The sequence below is a fragment of the Ursus americanus genome, chromosome 28, assembly GCF_024610735.1.
Source record: "Ursus americanus isolate L20-20 chromosome 28, mUrsAme1.1.p, whole genome shotgun sequence".
Classification (NCBI taxonomy): Eukaryota; Metazoa; Chordata; class Mammalia; order Carnivora; family Ursidae; genus Ursus; species Ursus americanus.
Genome location: NC_142154.1, coordinates 34664273 through 34689978, shown reverse-complemented (window position 1 = coordinate 34689978; position 25706 = coordinate 34664273). Strand labels below are relative to the sequence as shown.

Sequence of the window (25706 nt, the reverse complement as noted above, 5' to 3'; positions counted from 1 at the left end):
AAGAGGGGAATGCATTTTTGAAAAGTCTGAAAGTTGATTAGGAGCGTCAAAGCAAAACAAGGTGTGTTATAGCAAGAACTGTCGAGAACTCCACTAGTCTTGGCCAGTAAGTCCACTGTCCTGACAGCCCTGTTCTTTCTTCCTGAGTTCTAGTGCCAGCTCTGTCACCCAGCAGATGCATGATCATGAGCAGATGACTTAACCTTTTTGTGCCTCCTTTTCATGAACTCTTAGAAAAATAATTATCCTACCTGTCTTGTATAGGGCCTTCTGCGAGATTTAAATTAAGTAGACAGTATATGTTTAGAGTGCTTCAGAAAGTGTATGTAGCTGTAAGCTAGAAGGTGGCAGTAAGTATTTTTCCTTTTGCTTCTTTCCAAATCTCTTGATCTTCCTCTTGATCCCAACACCAGATGGAAAGTGGGCCTTCTCATTTAGATCTCTCTCCTACCCTAAATAAGTAAGCCTCAGCCCTCTTTTCTTCCTCTTATCCAGTCATGTACCCTTCACTCCATCTTGGCTTTATTGATTAACCGTGTTCTTTGTTCCGTTCTCCTGCTACCATCTCCTTTACCAGTCCTCTGCTGGTAATGGATATTCATCTGTTCATTTGCCAGACCAGCAGCTTCTCTTTGAGAATCTTCAGCGTTCCCTCTGTTTGTGATAATGGCCCATGTAGGTAGGGTCTTTCAAAACTAGTTAGAGGTAAAAGAGAGACTCGATGGAATAGATTAGGTAGCCAATCTAATTTGTAGTTTTTAAATAGCTACTATTTTACACCTGTCTGTTACCTACTAAATGTGGTTTATGGTGATTTTGACATCTTATTGGTCTTGGTTTATATTTAGTTTTAACTGTTTTTTTTTTGTTTTTGTTTTTTATGTAGGTGTCCCAAATTGATTAGATTCAAGCATAGGTAGTCAGGTAATATAGAAGGATGACAGCCTGGCTTTATTGCTTGAAAGTTGCAAAATTCTTTTATTTCTCTATACTTCCCTTTCCTTCTCCATAAAAGTAGGTTTATGACCACCTCAGCAGCTTTTTGGTTAGGACTAAATTAATTCCTGTTCATGAAAACACCTGATAGTGCCTGGCCACACAGTAGGTGTTTTAACAAGTGTTAGTTTTCTTTCCCTGTCATTTTGGGATTAAAATAGATGTACTATTTACTTACATATGTTGTTTTTCTACATCTTTTTTTTTTTTTTTCCAGAACTATTCCATGGCAGTGTATCTTGTAAAACAGTTGTCCTCAACAGTTCTTCTTCAGAGGTTACGAGCAAAGGGAATAAGGAATCCGGATCATTCTAGAGCTTTAAGTACGTATGATAAACTTATTTCATTTATGCAGCTGAACTATTTTGGTAAAGGTTAGAGTAGTATATTTTCAATAAAAGAAATTTCTTTTTTTCACTAGAGCTTGTCGTAGAAGATTCAAAACACTGAAAACTTGTTTTCTGAATAAAGTAAATCAAGACTTAGAAGTAGTTTTAATATCTTTTTTTATGACCTGTATTTTATAATCTCTATTTTACTGACCTTAAAAGTTCAGCAAGCCAGTAAATGAATACGGAAGAATATTTTACTAAAACTTCATAAAATAAATGTTTATGGAATTCTAGGAGATAGGAAGGAAATTTTGACATGTATTTCATGAGAATTATTTTATATTTAAGGTTTATCCAGGAAAAATATGCAGTGGTACGTGATGACTGTATCCCTGCATTAATAAAGTAAAAAGAGAGTGGGATGGTAAAAATAATAATGAAGCAGTTTGTTTATCAATTACGTAGGCCTTGGACAAGTCACTCTACTTCTCCGAGTTTCCTGTTCCTCATCTGTAACAAGAGGTTGTTACCACATGATTTCTAAAGCTCCTCCAAAGTCGAATAACTGGATGGTTCATAGTGTTGTGTAGAATTTGAGATGCAGTAAGGTCTGCAAATTGACCGTTCTGGCCTCAGTTTTTGAAGATGAAGGCCAGAGGTCGGCAGCCTTTCCCAGGAGGTGAACTAAGTTCTTTTGTTCTCTTCTTTGTGAGAGAGACATTCTTTATGGATGGATTCGGGGATGGGGCTGGACACAGGGAACAAAACTTTTACAGGCGGGGATTAGATAGCTCCTCTTTGAGGATTCTTGATGTGAGTTGATTAACGAAACCCACTCTCAGATTTGTAGTTAGGCACACTCTGGTGAAAAGAAGTAAGGCCAGCTTTCCTCTCACCTTCCTCGGTGGCATAGCTTTTATCTTTTTTTGCTAACCTGTTTCTGTGCCAGAGTAAAAGATCCCACTGCCTCTGAATAGCAGTATACCCTCAGTAGCTCATTGAAGAACATTTCTGCATTAAAAGAACCCTTTTTAAAATGCAAATAATCCTGAGTCAAGAGGAGCAGACTTTTGGCTAATGCCTCTGTAGATATTCCTCAAAAGACAGTGGAGAGCTAGAATGACAGCCCTAGTTTGGGGTCTAGGGGAGAGGAAGCACCAGTTGGCAGGGACAGAGAAGAAGAGGGACAGACATCTGCTTGGAAGGAGAGTGCAAGAGAAGGAATTTTTTTTCCCCCACACTTGCTGAAGTCCATCCCTGGTCATTCACTGAGAATCTTCGTATTTGCCACATAGCTATAGAATCTCACTAAACAGAAAGTGTTATGGAATTATGTGAGCTTGGGTAGAAGAAGTAATACCAAGAAATAAGACAGATGAGGCTGTTATATTTAATAATCATAATAGTAGTAAGGCAGACTGTTTTTGCTCAAGCTGTTCGCTCTTCTCCACTTGTAGTTGTAGCACCATCTGGAGGGGGAGTAGGAAGGTGAGCCTAGGATTATTTTATTTTCTGGAAGGAACCACTGTTAGTCACTATTAAGCAGCAAAAACTTCTTAATTCAGAGGCTATTTATTTCATCTCTGATACAATGCAGGAAGTGGAGAGTAGTTGCAGAGTGTGGGATTTTTGTGGCAGTTTATATCTTATCTTACTTATTGGCCTGGAGAACCAATAAAACATTAATTTGGATCCTACTAGTAGGACATTCGTCGTAATTGAATAAAGAACAGATTGTTTGCCTTTATACTATCTATAAAGAAATAACTTTCTGAGTAAATTAATTGTGTAATTAAAACATTGTATATAAAACAACTTGACAGAAGAAAATATTGACAGGTTTCTCCAGATATTTTTGAAAAATCAGATTACCTAAAAATATATTCATTGTAAGTTGTTCTTAATCTTATCAGTGAATTCCTCTGGCAGCGTTGTAGTCATCAAATCAGGCACTATTATGTTCTTGAAAGAATAAACTTAGTAATATTGAGACTTTTCACAGAGACATCTACTCTGATTCATTTGATTTAGTACATTTTTGTCTTGTGGTTTCTGCCTTTGTGTAGAGTTGTCCCCTCTATTGCAGAGGCAGCCGTTCACTAATTTTTGGTCACGTTCCTGTCTCCTTTCCTTCTTCCCTGCAGCAGTCACTTTAAACCTTGGCCATAGTTTACTTAAACACTACTCCCCCTCTCTCAGCACACTGCCAGTGCAAGAAAATTGGCGCTACAAGATGTGAATTCTCTCAAATGCCCTTTTCTTCCTTAATCTTAGTGCCATCATAACTGCTTTTCAACTTATCTACACTTGTACGTATCCTTACTTATTCTCTTCTGTCTCAGGAGGAAATGTCCCTTTTTCTGCTCAAAGTTAATCTTTTATTCATTTATTCTTCTCATTCAAGAAATTATATTAAGAGTCTGCAGTGTTCCAGGCACAGGAGAATATAGCATTAAACAAGACACACACCGTCTCTGCATCCCTTAGAAGTTTGCAGTCTGGTGGGAAAGACAGAATTAAATGATTGAGTGAGTCATTAATGAATTACAGTTGTGACATGTGCCTTAAAGAAGAAAGACAGGGAACTCTGGAGTTAACAACAGAAGAACATAGTCCTCTCTGGTGCTGTGATGTTTAAGACAAGATTATAAGGGTGAGGAGAAGTTAAGCCCAAAGATGAGAGGGGAATATGCCAAGAGATGAGGCCAGTGGAGTTAGAGAAGAGAGAACCAAGGAGGACAGCAGCCAGAGAGATAGCTATGGGGTAAGTTCATACAGATGACATAAAGGTAGATGATAGAAAACCCCGGAAAGAGTTCTAGCACAGTGACATGATCAGATTTGGGCAATAAGAAGGTTACTCTGAAGACTGAATTGAAGAGAGGCTGGACTGATACGATGAAGCCAGTTAGGAACCTGTTGTCCAGGTAAGAGGTGATGGTGTCTTGAACATAGGTAATGGGGATGGACATAGAAGTTGATGGCTTGAGAACTGGTGAAGAATAGCAATGGTAGTGGGTTACATGTGGGGAGTGAAGGAACAGGAGAAGTCAAGGAGGAGTTACACGGTAGTGCCATTTACTGAGATGGAAGAAGGTGTGGAAAAGATTGAGGTGTGGGGGAAAGATCAGAGTGTGTGCTTACATTAGTATTTGAGATGTCTGTGAGACATCCAGGTGGAGATGCTCAGGAGCAGTGTTATGGGACCTCACTCCCTCATTTATCTGCTCTCTGTCCCTCTATAAACTCTTCCTGTCGGCCTTCTCTGTCAGGTCTTTTTCATCCTTTAAAAAATACAAAAACAAGCTACTCCCTACTCTAGATAGAGCTCTGTGTTCCTCCTGTTGTCCTCATCCTGCTTCTTCAAGGAGTGGTCTACACTTGCTGTCCACCTCCTCACTGCAACCTGTTGTGCTCCTTGAACTCCTGTCATTCCGCAGATGTCACTAGTGACAGTCTGATTGCCAAATTTAAACTTTCTTTCCAGGGGCGCCTGGGTGGCGCAGTCATTAAGCATCTGCCTTTGGCTCAGGGCGTGATCCCAGAGTTCTGAGATCGAGCCCCACATCGGGCCCCTCCGCTGGGAGCCTGCTTCTTCCTCTCCCACTCCCCCTGCTTGTGTTCCCTCTCTCGCTGGCTGTCTCTCTGTCAAATAAATAAATAAAATCTTTAAATAAATAAATAAATAAACTTTCTTTCCAGGTTTCATCTTAGATATTTTTGCTGCATTTCCTACCATCCACTTTCTCCTTGAAAGTCTCTTCTCTGTTTCTTCTCAAGTACTTGCCTTCAGTGGATTATCTTAAGGGCAGCATCCTAAATGTTTGTTTTCCCTGGGGTGTCATCCCTGGTCCACTTTTCTGCATACTTTACCTAGAGATAATCACATCTAGTCTCAACAGTTTAAGTTAGCACCAACTCCCAAATACATACCTTCATCCCACCCCTTCCCCTGAATTTCAAGTATAGATATGTATAGCTAGCTAACTGCCTTCACCAAAACATTCCACTGGTTCCTCAGATTCAGGTATTTAAAACCAAACTCACCGAATCCTATCAAACTTCCACCCTGAATATTTCTCAAATCCGTCTTCTCTCTCTCCCTACTATCGCGGCCCTTGTTTAAGCTCTCATAGTCTTTATTTAAGACTTTATTTAAAAAACCTTTATTTAAAAAACCTATTCTTTTTTTTTTTTTAAAGATTTTATTTATTTATTTGACAGAGACAGAGACAGCCAGCGAGAGAGGGAACACAAGCAGGGGGAGTGGGAGAGGAAGAAGCAGGCTCATAGCGGAAGAGCCTGACGTGGGGCTCGATCCCAGAACGCCGGGATCACGCCCTGAGCCGAAGGCAGACGCTTAACCGCTGTGCCACCCAGGCGCCCCTAAAAAACCTATTCTTAAGTAATATATCCCTCTTCATTCTTGGCCCCTCTTCATCTCTCTCTCCTGGTAGCAACCTAAATGACGAGTACAGATCTGATCTTACCATTCCCTTGGAATCCATAGCTTCTTAACATCGGTGAAGTAAAAACTCCAGCTTTGTTAGCATGCAGATGCAGCTTTCCATGGAGTGCCACCTGCTTCCTGCTTCCCAGGGCCATCTGTATTCACCCTTCTTCTTACACTTTATAGTCCATAAATGCGGAATTCTTTTCTTCTATGCACTGCTCTGCTGGTATTGTTCTCTGTGCCTCCGAACTTTGCTCTTCTTTGCCTGACTCCAGTTACCCTCCATGTTTCACTTTTTCCAGGAGGCATCTCAGAACCCCCAGAGTAGGTGAGTTGACTTTCAGCTAGCTTCCTGCACACATTTGCATTAGAGCACATTAGAGATGATCCCACTGAGCGTCTTTACTCTCTACTAGACTCTGAGTTCCTCTGGGCAGGAATTTAATCTTATTTATCTTTGAATTCCTAGTGCACAGTTCCTGACGCATGAATTTAATCTTATTTATCTTTGAATACCTAGTGCACAGTTCCTGACGCATAGTAGGTCCTCAGATTTTTGTTGAGGGTTAAACCAATTAAAAGACATGTAGAATAAAAATCTGGTCTCTGTGTCTCTGTTTCCTTGCCTATAAAATGAAGTATTTGGCCTTAATATGCTCAGGTGTTTCAAGCCTTAAAGTCCTAAAAGGATGACTATAAGATAATCTGATATTAAGGAATAATAGAAATTATTAAAAAAAAACAAACAACCCTAAAGCAGCAGAAATAGAGAAATCTGTGATGATGGGAATGTTGTTCAATCGCACTGTCCCGTGTGATAGCTACCAGCAACATGTGAGCTCTGAAATGTGGCCAGTGCAACTGAGGTACTGAATTTTAAGTTATATTTAATTTAAATTTAAATATAGCCACGTGTGACTGATGAGTGGCTAACTCTCATAGGTCATGACAATAGAGATTTTTTAAAAGATTAAATGTGGCTTGCTGTAACTTTATTATAGGTCATATTATAAAATACTGTTACCACTGCACTCACAGTGACACAGGAAAACTTTAATTCCCGGAAGACTTCCCACACGCTGGTTGATGTTGCAGGGTAAATATTATGACTTGTCTTTATTTTTCACTCCCTTGCCCACACATTATAAGTATTTGCTTACTTTCCAAGTAAGAACTCACGTTCTTGTGATTAAATTTAGCATGGTGATTCTCCCCCCTTTCTCTTCTTTCTTTTGGTTATGTTTTTTGAAGTCTAGTTTACAAAAAGTAAAAGTTCACCTTTTTAATTGTATAGTTGGATGAATTTTACAGGTGCATGGAATTATGAACCACTGCCACAATCAAAATGTAGAACATCTTCATCCCAGAAAGTTCCCCTGTGGCCTCTTGCAGTTCATCTCATCCCCTTAGTCACAGTTCCTGTAACCATTGATGTGATTTCTGTCTGTGTAGTTTTTGTCTTTTCTAAAATGTCAGATATTTGAAGTGTCCTGCAGCATGTAGCTTTTTGCATTTGGTTTCTTTAACTTAGTAAGTGCTTTTGAAGGCTCGTCCTTGGAGTTTGTTCTTCTTTATTACTGAGTAGTGCTCCATTTATCTGTACCATCATTTGTTTATCCATTTATCAGTTTGTGGACAGTTAGGTTCTTTCCAGTTTTGCATTATCACAAGAAAAACTGCTAAAAATTTTATATTTTGCATGTGGATATCCCAGTTTTGTAGGCATATGTTTTTATTTCTCCTGGGTAAATATTTAGGACTTGGGTAGCTGGGTCACATGAGATGCGTAATGGAAAACAGATTGGCAGTTTCTTATAAAATGTATATACGCCATTTGTGTATTCCTGCCAGTGATGTATGTGATTTCGAGTTTTTCTCCATCCTCACTAGTAGTGCTCAGTATTGTCAGGCTGCTTTGATTTTTGGCTATTCTGGTCAGTGTTTAGTAGTATCTCATTATGATTTTAATTTGCATTTTCCTAATCACTAATGAGGTCACGTGCTTATTTGGTATCCTTATAGCTTCTTTGATGCAGTGTCCAAATCTTTTCCCCGTTTCTTTTCGTAGTTTGTACTTTTTGTATACTGTGAAGTCTTTGCCTAACCCAAGGTCACAAACATTTTTTTCCCTAGAGGTGTTAACTTTTTAGCTCTTAGATTTAGTTCTGTAGTTCATTTTAAGCTAATTTTGTATATGATGCAAGGTGAGGTTAAAGAGATTCATTCTTCTCATATAGATATCCAACTGTTCCAGCATTTGTTGGAAAGACTGTCTTTCTCTCCATTTAATTACCTTTCAAAAACTAATTCACCATAGATGTAGAATATATTTCTGGACTGTTATTTTTCATTGACCTATATGTCTGTTCTTACGGCAGTACAACAGTCTTGATTACTATAGCTTGCTATTAAGTCTTGAAGTCAGGTAGACTCTTCCAACTTTGTTTTTCAGAATTGTTTTGACTAAGTCAACAATTCTAAGTTAATATATAAGAAGATGATAAAGTATGTCAACTATACTTAAAATAAAAAAAGATAATCCATAGAAACCAAATAGTTTATTCCAAGAATATTAGGTTCATACAATATGTCTGAAAATAAATCAGTATAATTCATCTTCTCAGCAAAAAAAAAAAAAAAAAAAAAAAAAAAAGAACAAATCATATGATCATCTCAATAGGTGTAGAAGAAACATCTGGTCAAACTTCAATATCCATTCATGTTAAAACTCTCAGCAAAGTAGAAGAGAAAGGAACTGTTTCAGCGTAATAAATGATATTTACAAAAAAGCCTTTAGCTAATATTATAGTTAGTAGTGAGAAACTCAAATGCTTTCTCCCTTAGACTGGAGAAAAAGGCAAGAATATCTGCTCTTAATATTTCTGTTCAGCCTTGTCCTTGAGATCCTAGCCAGCACAATAAGGCAAGAAAAAAGAAACATACAGATTAGAAATGAATAAATAATTACTGTCTTTATTTGAAGATGACTTCATTGTCTATGTAGGGAAAAACACAAAGAGTCTATTAAAAAGCTACTACAGCTAGTGCATGAATTTAGCAAGGTTGCAGAATACACAGTTAATTTATAAATATCAATTGTATTTCTATTAGCACCGAACAACTGGAAAGTGAAATTCAAAAAAACAATTTACTATAACATCCAGAAATATGAAAGACTTAGGGATATGTCCCACAAAATTTGTGTAATATGTGTATGCTGAAAACTTCAAAACAATGCTAAGAGAAATTAAAATAAGACTTGAATAATAATGGGGAGATAGATCATGTTAATAGATCAGAGCACTCAGTATTCTTATGGGAGAAATGTCAGTTCTCTCCAAATTGACCTGTAGATTAAATTCAATCCAATCAAGGTCCTAGTAGGATCTTTAAAAGTATCTTTACCTGAAAGGATTGACTAAGATTGAACCCATAATGGCAAAGGCAAAAGGCAAAGCTTTTTTTTTTTAAATAGAAATTGACAAGCTGATTCTAAAATAATTTGAGAAAATTTTGCCATCTCTTAGAGAAAGTGAACATACAAGTCACATTTTAAGTAGCAGTAGCTAGTATTTATTGAATATAATATTAGGTTATTTTAAAGCATTTTATGTGCATTCATTCATTTAATCCTTAGAACATTGCTATTAGGTGCTGTTAGTCTCATGACTTTGCTGACATCTGGATTCTAAGTTAGGCTGGTTCTAAATGCTGTATTCATAACCACTACTTCAGGTTGCCTCTCTTGTTTCAATTTCTTTGGGAAGTACTAACCACTGAACTTTGTTTTGCATAACGTTGATATTATGGTCTGTGGTATTCCTTCATTTAGGTGGAAGTTTAAATAGATAAAGTCCTAACTGTTCCCATTGCTGTGTGTAGGGAGGTGAAGGTATGCAGAATGTTTAGTAATCACAATATAGTTCTGTTTGCATGTTTATATTGTATGTTGATTATTTGTTACCGTTAAAAGATACTATTTGTTAAATGTATCTTTTTAAGAAAGGATTGACTAAGATTGGGTCTATATAATGACACAGGTATACTTTCCATAATTTACATATGATCTCTATAGCATAAGTGATGTGGTAATTGTATTTTCCAAACTAAAACCCAGGGGTTTTATGCCTTTTCAGGTGTGAGAGGCAGCCTATGAATTCTATAGATTTCAGACATTTGGAATTTCCAGGCCAAATGAAAATGACTTTTTACTCTGGCATCAGAATCACATCTGGAGCTTTTAAAAAACGACCCTTGGTGTCCCTTTTCCCCATTCTGATTCAGTGAGCAATTATAAGTTAGAAAACACTGTAGGTAGTTCTGATGTGTGTATCACAGTTGAGATTCACTAATTTATGGAGACAGAATATCTAAAATGTGGACCATCTTGGGGCACCTGGCTGGCTCAGTCAGAGAAAGAACATGAGTCTTGATCTCAGGGTTGTGAGTTCAAGCCCCACGTTGGATGTAGAGATTACTTAAATAAATAAAACTTTAAAAAATAAGTAAAATAAAATATGGACCATCTAAAAAAAAAAAAATCCAGATTACAATGATTGCCATGTTTAGTAAATGTGGGACTCTTAATTCTCAGCACAGCAGACATCTACTCTGAAATCATTCTTCCTTATCTGCATACCTTTCTGCTCCCCATTTTCTTAATTCTGTATATAATATATATAATATTAACTCTCTGGTTGCACTTAGTTGTGCCACAGCTCTGAAATTCTGTGATTGACTATGTACACAGCCGCTGTGCTTGGGCCCCGCTTTACACAGACTTCAAAGGCACCGTGAAACAATTTCTAAAATTATTGGAGTATTGTATTTAGGCATTTCCAGTCTCACTTCAGTGTTGTTTAATTAAGGTTTTCAGAAGTAACATATGCCTCGGGATTCCAGAGAAGTAAGTGTATATAGGTCCTTGTTACATGAAACTGACAGAAAGTAACAGAATAGCCATTATTACTAGTGCTTCACTCTTAAGAACCACAGGAGGTTTGAGCTGAAAAGATTTAGAGATTATCTAGTGTGGGTTCTTATTTTGCTAGAAGCAAAATTAAGTGCAGAGAGGAGGATTGACTTCTCTAAGATAGTATAATTAGTTTATGGATAAATAAATATAAAACTCAATTATATGGGAAAAAGTAGTTGAACTTTATTTCTTCTCAGAATTTGAAAATAGAATTAATGTATTTTCATAATTAAAAAATGGAATTAATAGAAAAATAGAATTAATGTACTAACATATAAAATATACTAATATATTTTATTATCTGAGCTTTGGAAAAATTTATGTTAGTTTTATAGTCAGTATTGATTAATTTCTTTAAAAATAATATTGGCATAAAAATATTGGTCATAGTTTAAAAGAAAGAAAAACTTTATTCAGTTTCTTAGAAAAGGAAAAGGTTCTGCCGTTAGTTGAATATGTCAGCTTACTATAGAAATTTCCTTTATGTTACTGCAATGCAGTTTTTGTTCCATGGATGAGAAATAGGAAGCTTACAGGAAATATAGTCAGTCTATAGATATATGGTTGTTTTTCTTCTTTTGCTTATGATAGAAATTATAAACCATGTAATTGTTTTTCTCTTTCTATTCAGTTAATTGGAAATAAGCGGATTATTTTTGAGTTGTTTTTTTTAAGCTTCCTTATTTTAAGTTCCTTGTTCTTTTTCTTATGTTGCATAACTGATGTATCTTTAATAAACATGTTCTGTTTGTTTGTTTTCTCTTCAATGAATGTCAGTTAAAGAGAAATTGACTGCGGATCCAGACAGTGAAATAGCTACAACCAGCCTAAGGGTTTCTCTACTATGTCCAGTAAGTGTTAACTAATACTTGCTTTCCAGAAGATTCAACATAAATTTTTCTCCTTTTATGAAGTATTTCCAGTATTTGCAAAACGATGTTTACTTTTGAAATATGCCCAGCTTTGTCACAGTTTCTGAGCAGTAGAGAGACATTATTACTTATTCGTAGGATTTGGAATCTAACTGAATTTTTAAGTGTGTAAAAATTTTCTACTCTTAGTAAGCTGTGTTTAAATATTGCTTGTGATTAATGATTATCTCTCAGACTCAAATGTAAAGTCTTCAAATAAGGAATGGGTATTATCTTGGTATATTTATTAAAATTGCATTTTTAAAAATAGTATCCTTTTGAATAGAAATCTAGCCATGATTTACCCACACATTCAGTTTAACCATTTTGCCAACAATGACTACATTGTAAGAATTCACCAATTAAAAACTGTTCTGTTTAGCCTGAATAACTGAATTGGTTATGCATATAAAAATAACCTAGAAATATTTTTAAACTAGAAAATGAGGTCAAAATCGATCATTTGTACAAAATGAATATAAGGCCCAAAACCTACCAGATGATTAAACTTGTGAAAAAGTTTCACCAAAAAATGTGTTAAGATTTAGTTCTTAACCAGTTTGATGTTAGGTCTTCCAGTTGTAGGAGTGGTAATTGAATGTGGCTTTCATACAAAAATATGTGAAAAACTAGGAGTAAATTACTTTGACATTTTAATTACCTTTTGTTCTATAATTAATCAAATTAATCATATGTAAATTGGGGAGAAAGTATGAAGAATAAGAGGACACAGCTGTTTCCTGATTTGCCTGGATTGTTCAGGCAGGCCTGATATTGAAAGCTTCTAATATTGAAATCCTACTGATCTCAGATGAAGGTGAAGCTATTGTATTCTTAAACAAATAATTTAAACAGAAACTAAATTTTATTTGCCTACATCTTAGTCTTTTATGGTTTATAAAACTTCAAGCACAAGATGAAAAAGTCATTAGCTCACGAATTAGTTTATAATACTGTATTTCATGTAGCTCTTAAAAAAAACTTTTTTTTGTTTGATAATACTGCTAAGGGAACCCCTATTCATTATTAGGCTTTTATAAAATTACAGAAATACAATGGAATTAATAAAACGCCCCAAATCCTATCATTCTGTATTTATCCTTCTATCTTTTTATTCCTTACAATAGCCAATCTTTTTCTTAGGAAAAATATTTTGATTCCAGACTTTTTAATGTTATTAAAATTCTTTCCCAAATACATGATGCAATCATTGACGAAACTGAAAGGAGAAATAGAAAAGCAACACAATAATAGTAGAAGACTTGATACCCCACTTTCAATTATGAATAGAATAACCAGACAGAAAGTCACTAAAGAAGCAGAGGACTTAAACATTATAGACTAATTGGACCTTACAAGATACATACTCTGCCCAACAGCAGCGGATTACACATTCTTCTCAATGTGTAACCCATAGAACATTCTTCAGTATAGACCATGTGTTAGGCCACAAAACAAGCCTTAACAAGTTTAAGTTATACAGAGTATCTTCTTTGACCACAGTGGATGAAACGAGAAATCAGCAGCAGAAGGAAAACAGGAAAATCCACAAATAGGTGGAAATTAAACAACACACTCTTAAACAGTCAAAGAAGTCGTCACAGGGAATTTAGAAAATTTCTGGAGACAAATGAAAATGAACACACAATACACCAAAACTTAACGGGATGCAGCAAAAGCAGTAGGAAGAGGGAAGTTTGTAGCAGTCAGTACTTATATTTAAAAAGAAGAACGATCTCAAATGAACAACCTAATGTTATGCCTCAAGATGCTACAAAAAGAAAAACAAACTAAACCCAAAGTCAGCAGAAGGAAGGAAATAGCAAAGATTAGCACAGAGATAAATGAAACAGAGAATAGAAAAACAATAGAAAAAAACTAATGAGACCAAGAGTTGGTTTTTCAAAAAGATCAACAAGATTGACAAACCCTTAGCTAGACTAAGAAAAAAAGAGGGGAGATTCCAATAGCTTAAATTAGAAATGAAAGAGAAGATAACTACAACTGGTGAACTGATGTAACAGAAATAAAAAGGATTATAAGAGACTACTGTGAACAATTATATGCCAACAAACTGGATAACTTAGAAGAAATAGATGAATTCCTGGAAACATACAACCTACCAAAACCGAATCATGAAGAAATAAGAAATCTGAACAAACCTATATGTAGTGAGGAAATTGAAGCATCAATCGAAAACCTCCCAACAAAGAAAAGCCCAGCACCCCATGGCTTCACCAGAGCATCTTACCGAATGTTTAAAGTACATTTAACATCAGTCACTTTCAAACTCTTCCAAAGAATTGAAGAGCAGGGAATACTCTCAAACTCATTCTCTGAAGCCAGCATTACCCTGATCCCCAAACCAGACAAAACCAAACCACTAAAAAAAATCACACACCATGACCAAGTGGGATTTGTAGCTGGAATGTAAAGATGGTTCAGCATACAAAAAGTCAATGTGGGGCAGCTGGATGGCTCAGTTGGTTAAGCATCTGCCTTGGGCTCAGGTCATGATCTCCTGGTCCTGGGATCCAGCCCAACATCGGGCTCCCTGCTCAGCGGGGAGTCTGCTTCTCCCTCTCCCTGTACCCCTCCACACTGTTCACACACACTCTCTGTCTCTCAAGTAAATAAAATCTTAAAAAAAAAAACCAGTATAATACACCACATTACCAAAACGAAGAACAAAAACCACATGATTATTTGAATGGATCCAGAAAACGCATTTTGCAAAGTTCAGTACCCTTTCATCATAAAAACACTCAACTAACTAGGAATTAGAAGGAAGCTTCTACAACATAATAAAAGCCATATATAAAAAGCTGACAGCTAACATGATACTCAACAAAACAAGAATGCCCACCCTCACCATACTATTCAGCACAGTACTGGAAATGCTGGCCAAAGCAATTACATAAGAAAAAGAAATAAGACATACAAATTGGAAAGGAGGTAAATGATCTGTGTTCATAGATGTTATGATCTTTTATGTAGAAAACCCTAAAGATTCCACAAAAAACAAAATGACCAGAGTTGCAGGATACAAAATCAAAATACAAATTTAGTTGTGTTTCTAAACACTAACAATAAACAATCCAGAATGGAAACTAAGAAAATAGTCCTATTTACAATAGCATCAAAAAGAAAAAATACTCAGGAATAACCTTAACCAAGGAAACAAAAGATTTGCACGCTGAAAACTATAAAACATATCTGAAAGAAATTAAAGACATAAATAAATGGAAGGATATTCCAGGTTCATGGATTGGGAGGCTGAATATTATTAAAATATCTATACTACCCAAAGTGATTTACAGATTCAGTGCAGTCCCTATCAGAATCCCAGTGGCATTTTTTGCAGAAATAGAAAAAAAAGTCCCAAAATTCCTGTGGAATCTCACAGGACCCCAAAGAGCCAAAAACAATATTTTAAAGAGAACAAGTTTGAGCCCTCACATTCCCTGATTTCAAAACATAATTAAGATGGTGTGGTACGGACATAAAGATAGATAATGTAGACTAATGGAACCAGAATAGAGAACCTAGAAACAAACTCTTGCATTTATGGGCCAAGTTACCTTGCAACAAGGGTGTCAAGACTACACAAGGGGGAAAAGACAGTCTCTTCAACAAATGGTGTTGAGGAAACTAGATAACGCACGTGTAAAATAAGGAAGTTGGGCCCTTACTTTATACCCCATGCAAAAAAGAACTCAAAATGAATTAAAGACCTAAAAATATAAGACCTTAAACTTTTTAACTCCTCGAAAATGAAGGGGGAATAGGTTCATTGAATTTCACTATGATTTCTTGGATATAACACCAAAAAAAGAACTCAAAATGAATTAAAGACCTAAAAATATAAGACCTTAAACTTTTTAACTCCTCGAAAATGAAGGGGGAATAGGTTCATTGAATTTCACTATGATTTCTTGGATATAACACCTTGGATATAGGCAACAAAAGCAAAAATAGACAAATGGACTACACCAAACTTAAAAACTTCTGCATGTTTAAAAAAAAAAGAAATCCAGAGAGAGTGAAAAGACAGCCTATGGCATGGGAGAAGATCATTGCAAATCATGTATCTGATGAGGTATTAACAATATAAGAAGCTTCTCCAACTCAACAACAACAATAATAAACCTGATTAAAAACAGGCAAAGGACTTCAATAGACATTTTTCCAAAGATAATTTACAGGTGGCCAACAAACATGGAAAGATGTTCTACATCGCTGATGACTAAGGAAATACAAATCAAAGCCACATGGGTTATCACTTCATACCCATCAGAATGGCCACTGTCAAAAGAAACAAAAGATATCAGGTGTTGGTGAGGATGCAGAGACACCGGAACCCTTGTGCCCTGTTGGTGGGAATATAATATGCTGCAGTCATTGTGCCAAACAGTGTGGAAGTTTCTCCAAAAAAATAAAAATTGGTTCACCATATGATCCAGCAATTCTTCTTCTGGATATATAGCCAGAGGAATTCAAAAGCAGGATCTCAGAGAGAAAATTTGCACACCCGTGTTCATTACAGCATTCACGATAGCCAAGAGGTAGAAGCAATCCAAATGTATATCGGGTGACGAATGGATAAAGAAAATGTGGTAAATACATGCAGTGGAATACTCTACACCATTTAAAAAGAAGAAAACCCTGTCATATGCTACCACATGGATGAATCTCTAAATAATTTTTGATGAGCAAATAAGCCAGTCACGAAAACACAAACACTAGGATTCCGCTCATAAGAAGTGGCTAAAGCGGTCAGAATTGTAGAAACAGAAAATAAAAGGTGGTTACCAAGAACTGGGGGAGGGGGGTGGAATTAGTGTTAGTGGGTATCAAGTCTCAGCGTTACCAGATGAAAAAGCCTGAGAAATCTCTTACACAATAATGTGAACATACTTAACACTACTGAATCGCATGCTTGAAAATGGTTACGGTGAAAAATTTAATGTTACATGTTTTTTTTACCACAATAAAAAATATAGGCGATAGAGTCATGGATAAATTTTTTGTTTTTAAGGTTTTGTTTTTTCGAGAGAAAGAGAGAGGGAGAGAGAGAGCGCGCACGAGCAGGGGGGAGGGAGAAGCAGACTCCCCGCTGAGCAGGGAACCCAGTGCAGGGCTCCATCCAGGACCCTGGGATCAAGACCTGAGCTGAGGGCAGATGCTTAACCCCCTGAGCCACCCAACCAGATAAACGTTGTAACAGATTATGGTACAAAGGAAGCTGGCATTTTTTTTTTAACATTTAGGAAAATAGCTCACAAACCATGTAAGTGGAAGGTAGGGAGAAGACAAAGATTAAAAAAAAAAAGATATCTTACTTATTCTGCCCTCCTTCCCCCAGGCCCCTATTTATGTATTTTCCTCCTCCATGTGATTTCTTGCCATCCCATTCCATTATAAAATACCAGTTCAGAGACTATGAGAAATTTAGAAAAGTACAGAAGCTTCATTTTCCATAATCACTGGAAGAAGTCTTGTTTTTCTTCAATTTCCTTTTAAAAGTGTTTACAGTTCTAATATATGTGATGTTTACATCATTAGATGAAGCAATTGTTCATATAAATAAGCACCGTAATATAAATCTTGATGCTTTTACTTCTAGAACTACTTTTGAATTTTATAGTTCAGGTGATCTTTATCTTATTAGAAAATGTTAATTATGTTTTGCTTCTCACACCTCTTTATTTCGTGGGTCATTTTAATGTTTCTTACCGTATCGCCTGTTTCCTCCCTTTTTAGTTGCAATGGCTTTAGCAGCTCATTTCAAATTGACATCTGCTTTTAAAATTCAGATTATAGAAAAAAACGACATACGTAAATATAATCCATAATTATAATACTTTTATAGATTTCTATTTGGCTAAAGGGAAAATCCCTTTACAATTATCCTGGAACATCAAGACGATATATTTTAGGTATGTTTTTATTCCAAAAAGTAAAACTTGGTAATGACAGCTCATCTATATATCAAATTTATAGAATAATAAAAGAGATTTGTTCCCTTTGAAATATGTAAATATGACGTCTGTGCATTTGAATTGCCCTAGTTTTGATATACACAGCTCAAAATAAATGAGTTTCTGTTGTTTGTGTGCCATTTAGCTAAGGGCAATGAAAATAATTAGAAATGTTTTTGCTCTTTGGGAATTTTTTAGTTCTGATTTATTAAAAATACAGCTGAAAGAGGGGCGCCTGGGTGGCTCAGTTGGTTGAGCATCTGACTCTTGGTTTCGGCTCAGGTCACGATCTTGGGGTTATGAGATCCACGTCCCTGCATCCGGCTTCACGCTCAGTGGGGGGTCTGCTTGAGATCATCTTTCCTCTCCTCCCCCTGCTTGTGCTCTCTCTCCTTCTCTAAAATAAATAAATCTTAAAAAAAAAAAAAAAAAAGCTGGAAGAATGTTTGAGAACCTACTTTGTGAGATATTTATTCCCCAGACCTATGAATTTCAATACAAATGACTAGGAATTGATAGAAAAAAAAAATTCCTTGAAAATTTATTTATGAAATATTGATGATAATGAAGAAGTTGTGGAATTATTCTTGATATCACTATTCCTTTCTTTTTACAAGGAAAAAAATACATACTATTGACTTTTTAGGTTCCTTTTGTTATTAGCTAGTTTAAACATATCTAGGTAGGGTATTTTCTCCAGCAGCATCCTCAGTTACTAAATAGTACTATTATATGTTATAGTAAGGTTAGTGGCATTGGAAGACTTGTTTCGGGGCTGTTTTCAGAGTGTTTATTTGCAAATGATGTAAATATCCACATGTACTGTAAAGGAAAAGAGGGAATTTATGATTATAAGATGAAGATACTGTTTGAAACTCTGCTTTTCTCCTGATACCATGTTAGAGAATTCAGTGTCCATTTGTAGATAAGTGTTGAGCGTTTAGAGAATGTTTTTAATATCAGAAATATGAAGAGTATTACCACATAATACTTAGTGATTCTTTGAAGCAAAGCATTTCTGTGACAGCTAATAAACAGTGCATGTGGAAGTGAACTTTTCCTTTTCTATACCCATTTATAAATGTCTTTCCTGCATTGTTCACGTAGCAGTGTACCTTAAAGACTCTGGGTAAATTTGTCATAGTGACTGATGATAAGGGCTTCAGAGTAACTCTCTCCCGAAAAAGATGAGCTGACAAGTGAGGATTAGAGGGAGGACAGTCTGTGAGGTGATTGTTTAGAGAAACTGCTTTTCATAGTGTAAGTTCTGCAGCCTGTGGCTTGGATTCTGAAGCTGGCTTTATGTCTTACCTTTTTATGCACTGTCTTAATATTAAAACTATCCAAAGTGACCTACTAATTCTGCAGTACGTGGACTTTGTCTACGATTACTGTATCTGTCTAGGATTTTCCAGTCTGCAATTTCTCTACTTTGTATGTAAGCCTTAGGAAAAATACCTGCTTAGTTGCAATTTGTACTTCACAGGTAAGTTAAGGTCTGCTTTAAGATATAAAAATTTAATTTAGCACCACCAAGCAGATCATTATTTGGAAAATGTTTCTGGACTAATGCAACATGTCTTGGTGATTCTTCTGTTACAAGAATTAGTTTGTTCTTTTTTGCCTTTTCATCAGGTTGCTTATAAATCAGATCATAAAAATTGAGTAATAGGTGAGTAGAGGGGAGTAAAGAGTTGTTTAATCTTATGTGAGCACAGAATAGAAGAACAACCGAGCTGAGATATGGGTGTGTCTCCCATTAGTTCACAAAGTGATTTGAAGCAGATAGTGTTTCTGTACTTTAATTATAATGGGTGACATATATTGAGCACTTACTGTATGTCAGGTAGTATACAATAAACATAACATAATTTAAATCCCACAGTCTTATGATGTAGATGGTATTTTTATTCCCATTTTACAAAGCTGAGGCTCAGGGAGACTAAATGAGATTCGGGATTCCCCCAGTAAGTAGTGGGGCCAGGATTCAAACCTAGGTAGTCTATCTCCATACTCTGGCCTGCCTCGTAAAGTACTGCGTGCAGCCCCCACGGGCTCTCCGTGAGTAGTCCCTCCTCGAGCTGCTCAGTGAAGCACAGCCAAGCTTTATCAGTCCACACACATGGCCATCTTCCTGCTGTAGAGCACATACGTTTCCAAGTGCCAGGGGTAAGGAATGGAGGCTGATGTATTTCTAGTAGGAGGGGACACCTGCATAAACGAGTAGTACAGAGTCATGCACGGGGTGGAGTTAGGCACGCACAGAGAGAAGGGAGCTGTCTGTTGGCTCTGTCCATACTTCTGACACTGTAAGCTGGCACTGCTCCCTTCTCATAAGCTTATAGTACAGCCTGGGTTCTGTTTTGTTCTTCATCACTACATCCTGTTGAAGTAAGAAGGAAACAGTGTTACTTTGGAGATAGAAAAAGAGGCCCAGAAAGGTTAAGTGCCTTTCGTAGAGGCACAGTAAATCACTGGTCCCAGAACAATAATTTAGGGCCACAAATGACAGTTAATTTCCTTGGTAGACTTCCTAGGAAATTGCACATTTCCCTGAAATTCTTCTAAGCCAAAGTCCTTTTCCTCTTTCTTTCCTCATTTAACTCCTATCCTTTTCAAGCCATTATGTTTTCCACGCTTGCAAATATGTGGGAAGTCTTTTCCTGGTTAGCAAACAGTGTGGTTATTGAAAGTAGATAACTTCTCTCCTGCATGGCCACTGTTGGCTCCAGGCGGGCCCCACAGTGGTTACCCAGCTGTGCCCTGTGAGTGGCCTCCAGGGAAGAGGCTGTGATGTGACAGCTCTCAGTGCAGCATCCGTGCCCTGGGCCCAAGCTAGCAGCTCAGGAACCGGATGGAGTAGGCTTCATTTTTCAAAGGACAGACTCTATGTAACCTCAGCTTAAGCAATGTTTGCAAGGCAAGAAGAGAAAGTCTCATGACATGGTGGGGGTCCTAGAGGTCTAGGCCTGTTGCTGCGTTGTCTGCGATAGTGCCCGGTGACGGGACAAGAACAGAGCGCACACCTACGATTTCCTTCTCAGAGCGGCCATTTTTAACATCCTAGGGAATGGTTGCCTTTCGTTCCGTTTTGACATGTGAACTACTCTCATTCAGAGATCAGGTTGGATATCTTTATGTCTGTATCCTGCAGTATTTAATGAGACATTCTTTTTCCATATCCCAAAGCCCTAGTAAAGTGGTTCTTAACTTTTTTGGATCAGAGACGACTGTAAGAATTTGGTGGGGCTGCCTGGGTGGCTCAGTTAGTTAAGCGTCTGCCTTTGGCTCAGGCTGTGATCCTGGGGTCCTGGGATTGAACCCTGGGTTGGACTCCCTGCTGAGCAGGGAATCTGCTTCTCCCTCTCCCTCTGCCCTTCTACCCACACTCTCAAGTGAATAAATTTTTTAAATCTTAAAAAAAAAAAAAATTGGTGAAAGTGCTCTCTCTGGGGAAATGTAAAAACTTGCAGAATTTTGCATATAATTTTAAGGAGTTCATGGTTCTTTTCCCCAAAAACTGTTCTGTAAGCTTTGGGGGGGAGGGGGGATAACCCTTGCTGTAGACTTGCCATAGTCACTGTGTTTAATATCTAAAGAAATATAATTTTTTAACGTGCAGGTTTCATAGAAAATGTGTTTAATGTTCTTCCATATTGATGAAAAGTAAAGATAATATGCTTAAAGTCAGAATACATACACATTGTGTTTCAGGAGATTTTTATCAAAAATTGAATAACAGTTGTCTAATATTTACTTTTGTCTCCCTCTTTTAAAGCTTGGTAAAATGCGGCTGACGATTCCATGCCGGGCCCTGACATGCTCTCATCTGCAGTGTTTTGATGCAACTCTTTATATTCAGATGAATGAGAAAAAACCAACCTGGGTTTGTCCTGTCTGTGATAAGAAGGCTCCGTATGAACACCTTATTATTGATGGGTATGTCAATTTAAAGTGTTTCCTTATACTTCGGAATGACCATCTATTATTTGGATTTGTTATCCATCAGGTTTTGGATGAAAATTCTACAGGTTCTGTTTTCTGAGTAATATATTTTTAGGAATTTCCTGATTCTAGAAATCAGTACTTTTCAAAGTAAGTAATTGAACATTTTTCCTTTTTAAGTTGAAGTCCTCCTGTTTGGAAAGTGCATGCGTTACCGTCTGTGTCTCCTGACTTTCACCATGTAGAAGTACCACTGGTTCTGAGCAGGGTATGCTTACACCCATTCCTCACGTGAACTCATCTACCCCTAGCCATGCAGACCATATCAGAGAAAGAGTAAAAGTGTTATGAAACTCCGGTTAACTTAAGCTCACCCAAATTGGGTACAGCAGAAGTAGCCTGTTTCTGCACATTTTTCTTGTGCTTCAGTCATGGTTCATCATACCTATTCCCCACCGTAAGGGCTGCTGAAACTGGTCAGCATGCTTATAGCAGCTTTCTTGGGTTCTCTCTTTCCTCTGCCTGCAGCATCACAATCGTGTGTGTGTGTGTGTGTGTGTGTGTGTGTGTGTGTGTGTGTGTGTTTTAAACACTCCTGTGTTTTATCTGTCCTTCCAGACATCTTGGAGTGTTTCTGTAAATGTACTCCAATCCTCTAGCCTCCTTCCTTGTCCTTTTTGCCACTGAACAAAGATAAATTGTGGAAAGAAGGATCTTCCTGATAGTTCCTGTACTTGCCAGCAAAACACTTAGGGCAACTTATCTATAGCATTTGAGACAACTCAGGAGTCTGAAGATGTACCATTAGAAAGGGGATACATTTAGCAATACAGTGTTACCTGGAACTTGAAAGATGGCAGACCAGTCATGGGAAAAAAGTAAATGTGTCACTTAAATGTTTTATGTTTAATTGTTCAGAAATGACAGCGATCACTAATAAATCTAAATTGAATAATATTTTACCAACACTGTTTATTATATAGCTTTAGATCCCCTCTTCCGTTAATTGGGATCTTTTCTTTCTTTATTTTAAAAGCCATATATGTGCGCGCACGCACACGTATCTCTTTAAAGAAAAATGGAAAAACATAGGGAAAAAAGGGCTTTGTGGTGTATTTTCTGATTTTTGTTTTTACAGAATTAATTTTTTAATTTTACAGTATTAATATTTTCTATCCTTTGGTTTCATTTCAGAATTTGACACTTTTACACAATTTTTGCAAGTCTCATTTCTTAATATCTGCATGATATTTTTCAGGATGTAACATTCAGTACATATTTTCGTATGTATTGCTTAAATAAACTATGCTTATTGTAGACAGCTTGGACTATGCACAAGAATCTTATAAAGGAGAAAAAGAAATACTCATGGTGTCCCTACTCAGAAATAACTGCTATTTATATACCATTCACACACAGAATTTTATTTTCTTGGCCTCTTCCCACTTTCTGTGAATATTTTCCCATATTATTAAAAATATTTGAAAACCCCCATTTTTCATGGTTATATATTGTACCTTGTATAAGATACCATAATCTAAGTAATATTTCCCTAAAATGGGCCCCGATTTGGAGAACAAATACAACTTGTCTGTTCTCCTTTCTTCTTTCTCGTTTATACTTGTACAAAACACAGGAGGTCTGAATGTTTTTTGAACAGCAATACTTGTAGTCTTTTCATTTAGAATGTGATATTCAGAGGACCGTGTGTTTTTTGTAGCTTGTTTATGGAAATCCTAAAGTACTGTACAGACTGCGATGAGATACAGTTTAAGGAGGATGGCTCTTGGGCACCTATGAGATCAAAAAAGGAAGTACAGGAAGTCTCTGCCTCTTACAATGGAGTTGATGGTGAGTGCTCATTTTCCAGAAGGGTAGGCAGTCTCCCTGCTGTTGGATAGCCCTGCTTTTCAGTATTAGAACATATTTCTGGGGCCACCTGACTGGGTGTGTCCGCAGAGCGTGTGACTCTCTGGATCTTGAGGTCATGAGTTTGAGCCTCATGTTGGGTGCAGAGATTACTTAAAAAAAAAAAAAAAAGCCCTTTGAAGAAGTATACATTTCTGAAAAACTCAGCAGTTTATGGGTAGCTCAATAACTCTTACTAAATTATTAATTAAATATTCAGAAGTAGTAGAGAACTCCTTTTAAATTCACTTTGCCAGCTTTTAAAATTTTGGGATACAAGATGTAAAAGCAACATAATCTAGTAAGTCATTTGTAAGGTCATGCTTTTGAAATGGTTTGCTTTTAAATTTTTAAGAGATTTGGTAAAGATTAGTGAATGTTTCTTCATTTATGTAATTTTTCTGGTTTTTAGTATGTTTTTCCTGGAAAGAAGCTAAGACTTCTAAAAAAAGGCTACCATACATTTCTTAAGTATCCCAGGTACATATGTAATCCATAGTTCTTACCCTCAAACCACTTTTATTCTGAAGTAGACATACATTTTTATTTTTTTGCCCTAATTCGGAATTGTCTTTAAAAACAACAACAACAAATCTTTAACAACCAATAATAAATAGTAGCTTTAAGCTTGGGAACCAGAGCTATTATGCTCTGATGCCACCCAGTATTGTAAGTCTAAACTGTAATTGATAAACTAATCCATAGGCACACTGAGGAAAAAAGAGAAGTGTCATAGGTCTTTTTTGCCTTGTGTCTTGATCATTCCCACACAGGGTGCTTGAGCTCCACATTGGAGCATCAGGTGACTTCTCACCACCAGTCCTCAAATAAAAATAAGAAAGTAGAGGTGATTGACTTAACCATAGACAGTTCATCTGATGAAGAGGAGGAAGAGCCGTCTGCCAAGAGGACCTGTCCTTCCCTATCTCCCACATCACCACTAAATAATAAAGGGTAAGTACTGAGACCTTGAAAAGTCGTTGTGAAAGTTAATTTTGCAAATACGATTTAAAAGATCTGTCAAATAAAATGATTATGCATGGTTGTAAAACTTCACGTAGTAATCAAAGAATAGGTTGGATTTTCCCCAGGTGTGTGATACTCTTGAGGGGCTGGGATAATGCATTAAAGGAGTCCCTTGGATATAGTTTTATCATAGTGCAGTAGTTCTCAAACTTTGGTGTACAGCAGAATCACCCAGAGGACTCATTAAAACACACATTGCTCCCCTGCTCCCCCATGTCTGATTCGGGAGTAGGGACTGAGAAAACTCATCTGTCTGATTAGTTCTTAGGTGATCTTCATGCCGCTCGTAGGATTTAAAACATTTACTCAAACTGGAAATGTATGCTGTAAGATTAATTCTGAGTTGAGTCTTTCAAGTAGAAAACAGAGGAAGACCAGAGGAATGCTTTCAACCTGCCCGGGAGTGTATGAAGTTGGCAGTGAGAGAAGTCAGAGACTGAAGTTGCAGGCCACGATGCCTTCTGTTTTACAAACTCATTTCCCGTATTTCCCGTTAGTCTCATATCAGTAATAATGGACCTTGGTTATACCTCAGTTCGGTTTAGCAGACACCGTTATCTACTTTACGTAAAACAGCCCGTGCTTAAGATGGGTGATGATAAAATGAGTAAGTACGGTCCTAACCTTAAAGGTTTAACATTTTGTGGAGGACGGTGAAACAAGTAGCTAGCACTCGCTGTACTCTTAAATCGACTCAGCCTCGTGAGACACATCAGGGCTTCTCAACAGAAAGACGTCACGTTTTGCTGAGGCACGGTGGTAGCACACTAAAGGTAAATCTAGACGTGGGTGTGCCCCTTTTTAGGTATGTAGCCGGAGAGTGATGTAGCCTAGCTTGTTGGAACTGCATAGGAGCTCTTCAGAAAATCTCCTTCCAGCAAACGGTAGTACCTGAGGAAAGAATGTGAAGTGAGGGAAGGAAGGCCCACGGAAGGCATTGTTGCAAGATTTCAAGGTCCAAGAGGGAAAGTTAACACCACCCAGACCAAGAGCAGGCATTTCCATGCTTAGACTGGAATAATTTTCAAGTTTGAGACTGTTTGATGAGATAAAAGATCTTTTATTTGAGAATATTTGTAGTTCCTTGAGAGGTGAAGTTGCGACAGTAAAAGCATAATGGTGATAAATGTAACTCGCTTGTTAGAAACGTGGACTGTTTCATGAATCTTCATAATACAG

The 25706-nt window shown here is 37.0% G+C and overlaps 1 protein-coding gene across 1 annotated transcript in view; it reads left to right on the top strand.

The window, feature by feature from the left end:
• PIAS1 (protein inhibitor of activated STAT 1) overlaps positions 1-25706 on the top strand; it is a 118006-nt gene that overhangs the window by 82946 nt on the left and 9354 nt on the right. Inside the window, exons 7-11 of the mRNA XM_045810734.2 lie at positions 1214-1319; positions 11534-11607; positions 21427-21587; positions 23314-23444; positions 24275-24455. Of these exons, the coding sequence (XP_045666690.2) occupies positions 1214-1319; positions 11534-11607; positions 21427-21587; positions 23314-23444; positions 24275-24455 (653 nt within the window). The remainder of the gene's footprint in view (positions 1-1213; positions 1320-11533; positions 11608-21426; positions 21588-23313; positions 23445-24274; positions 24456-25706) is intronic.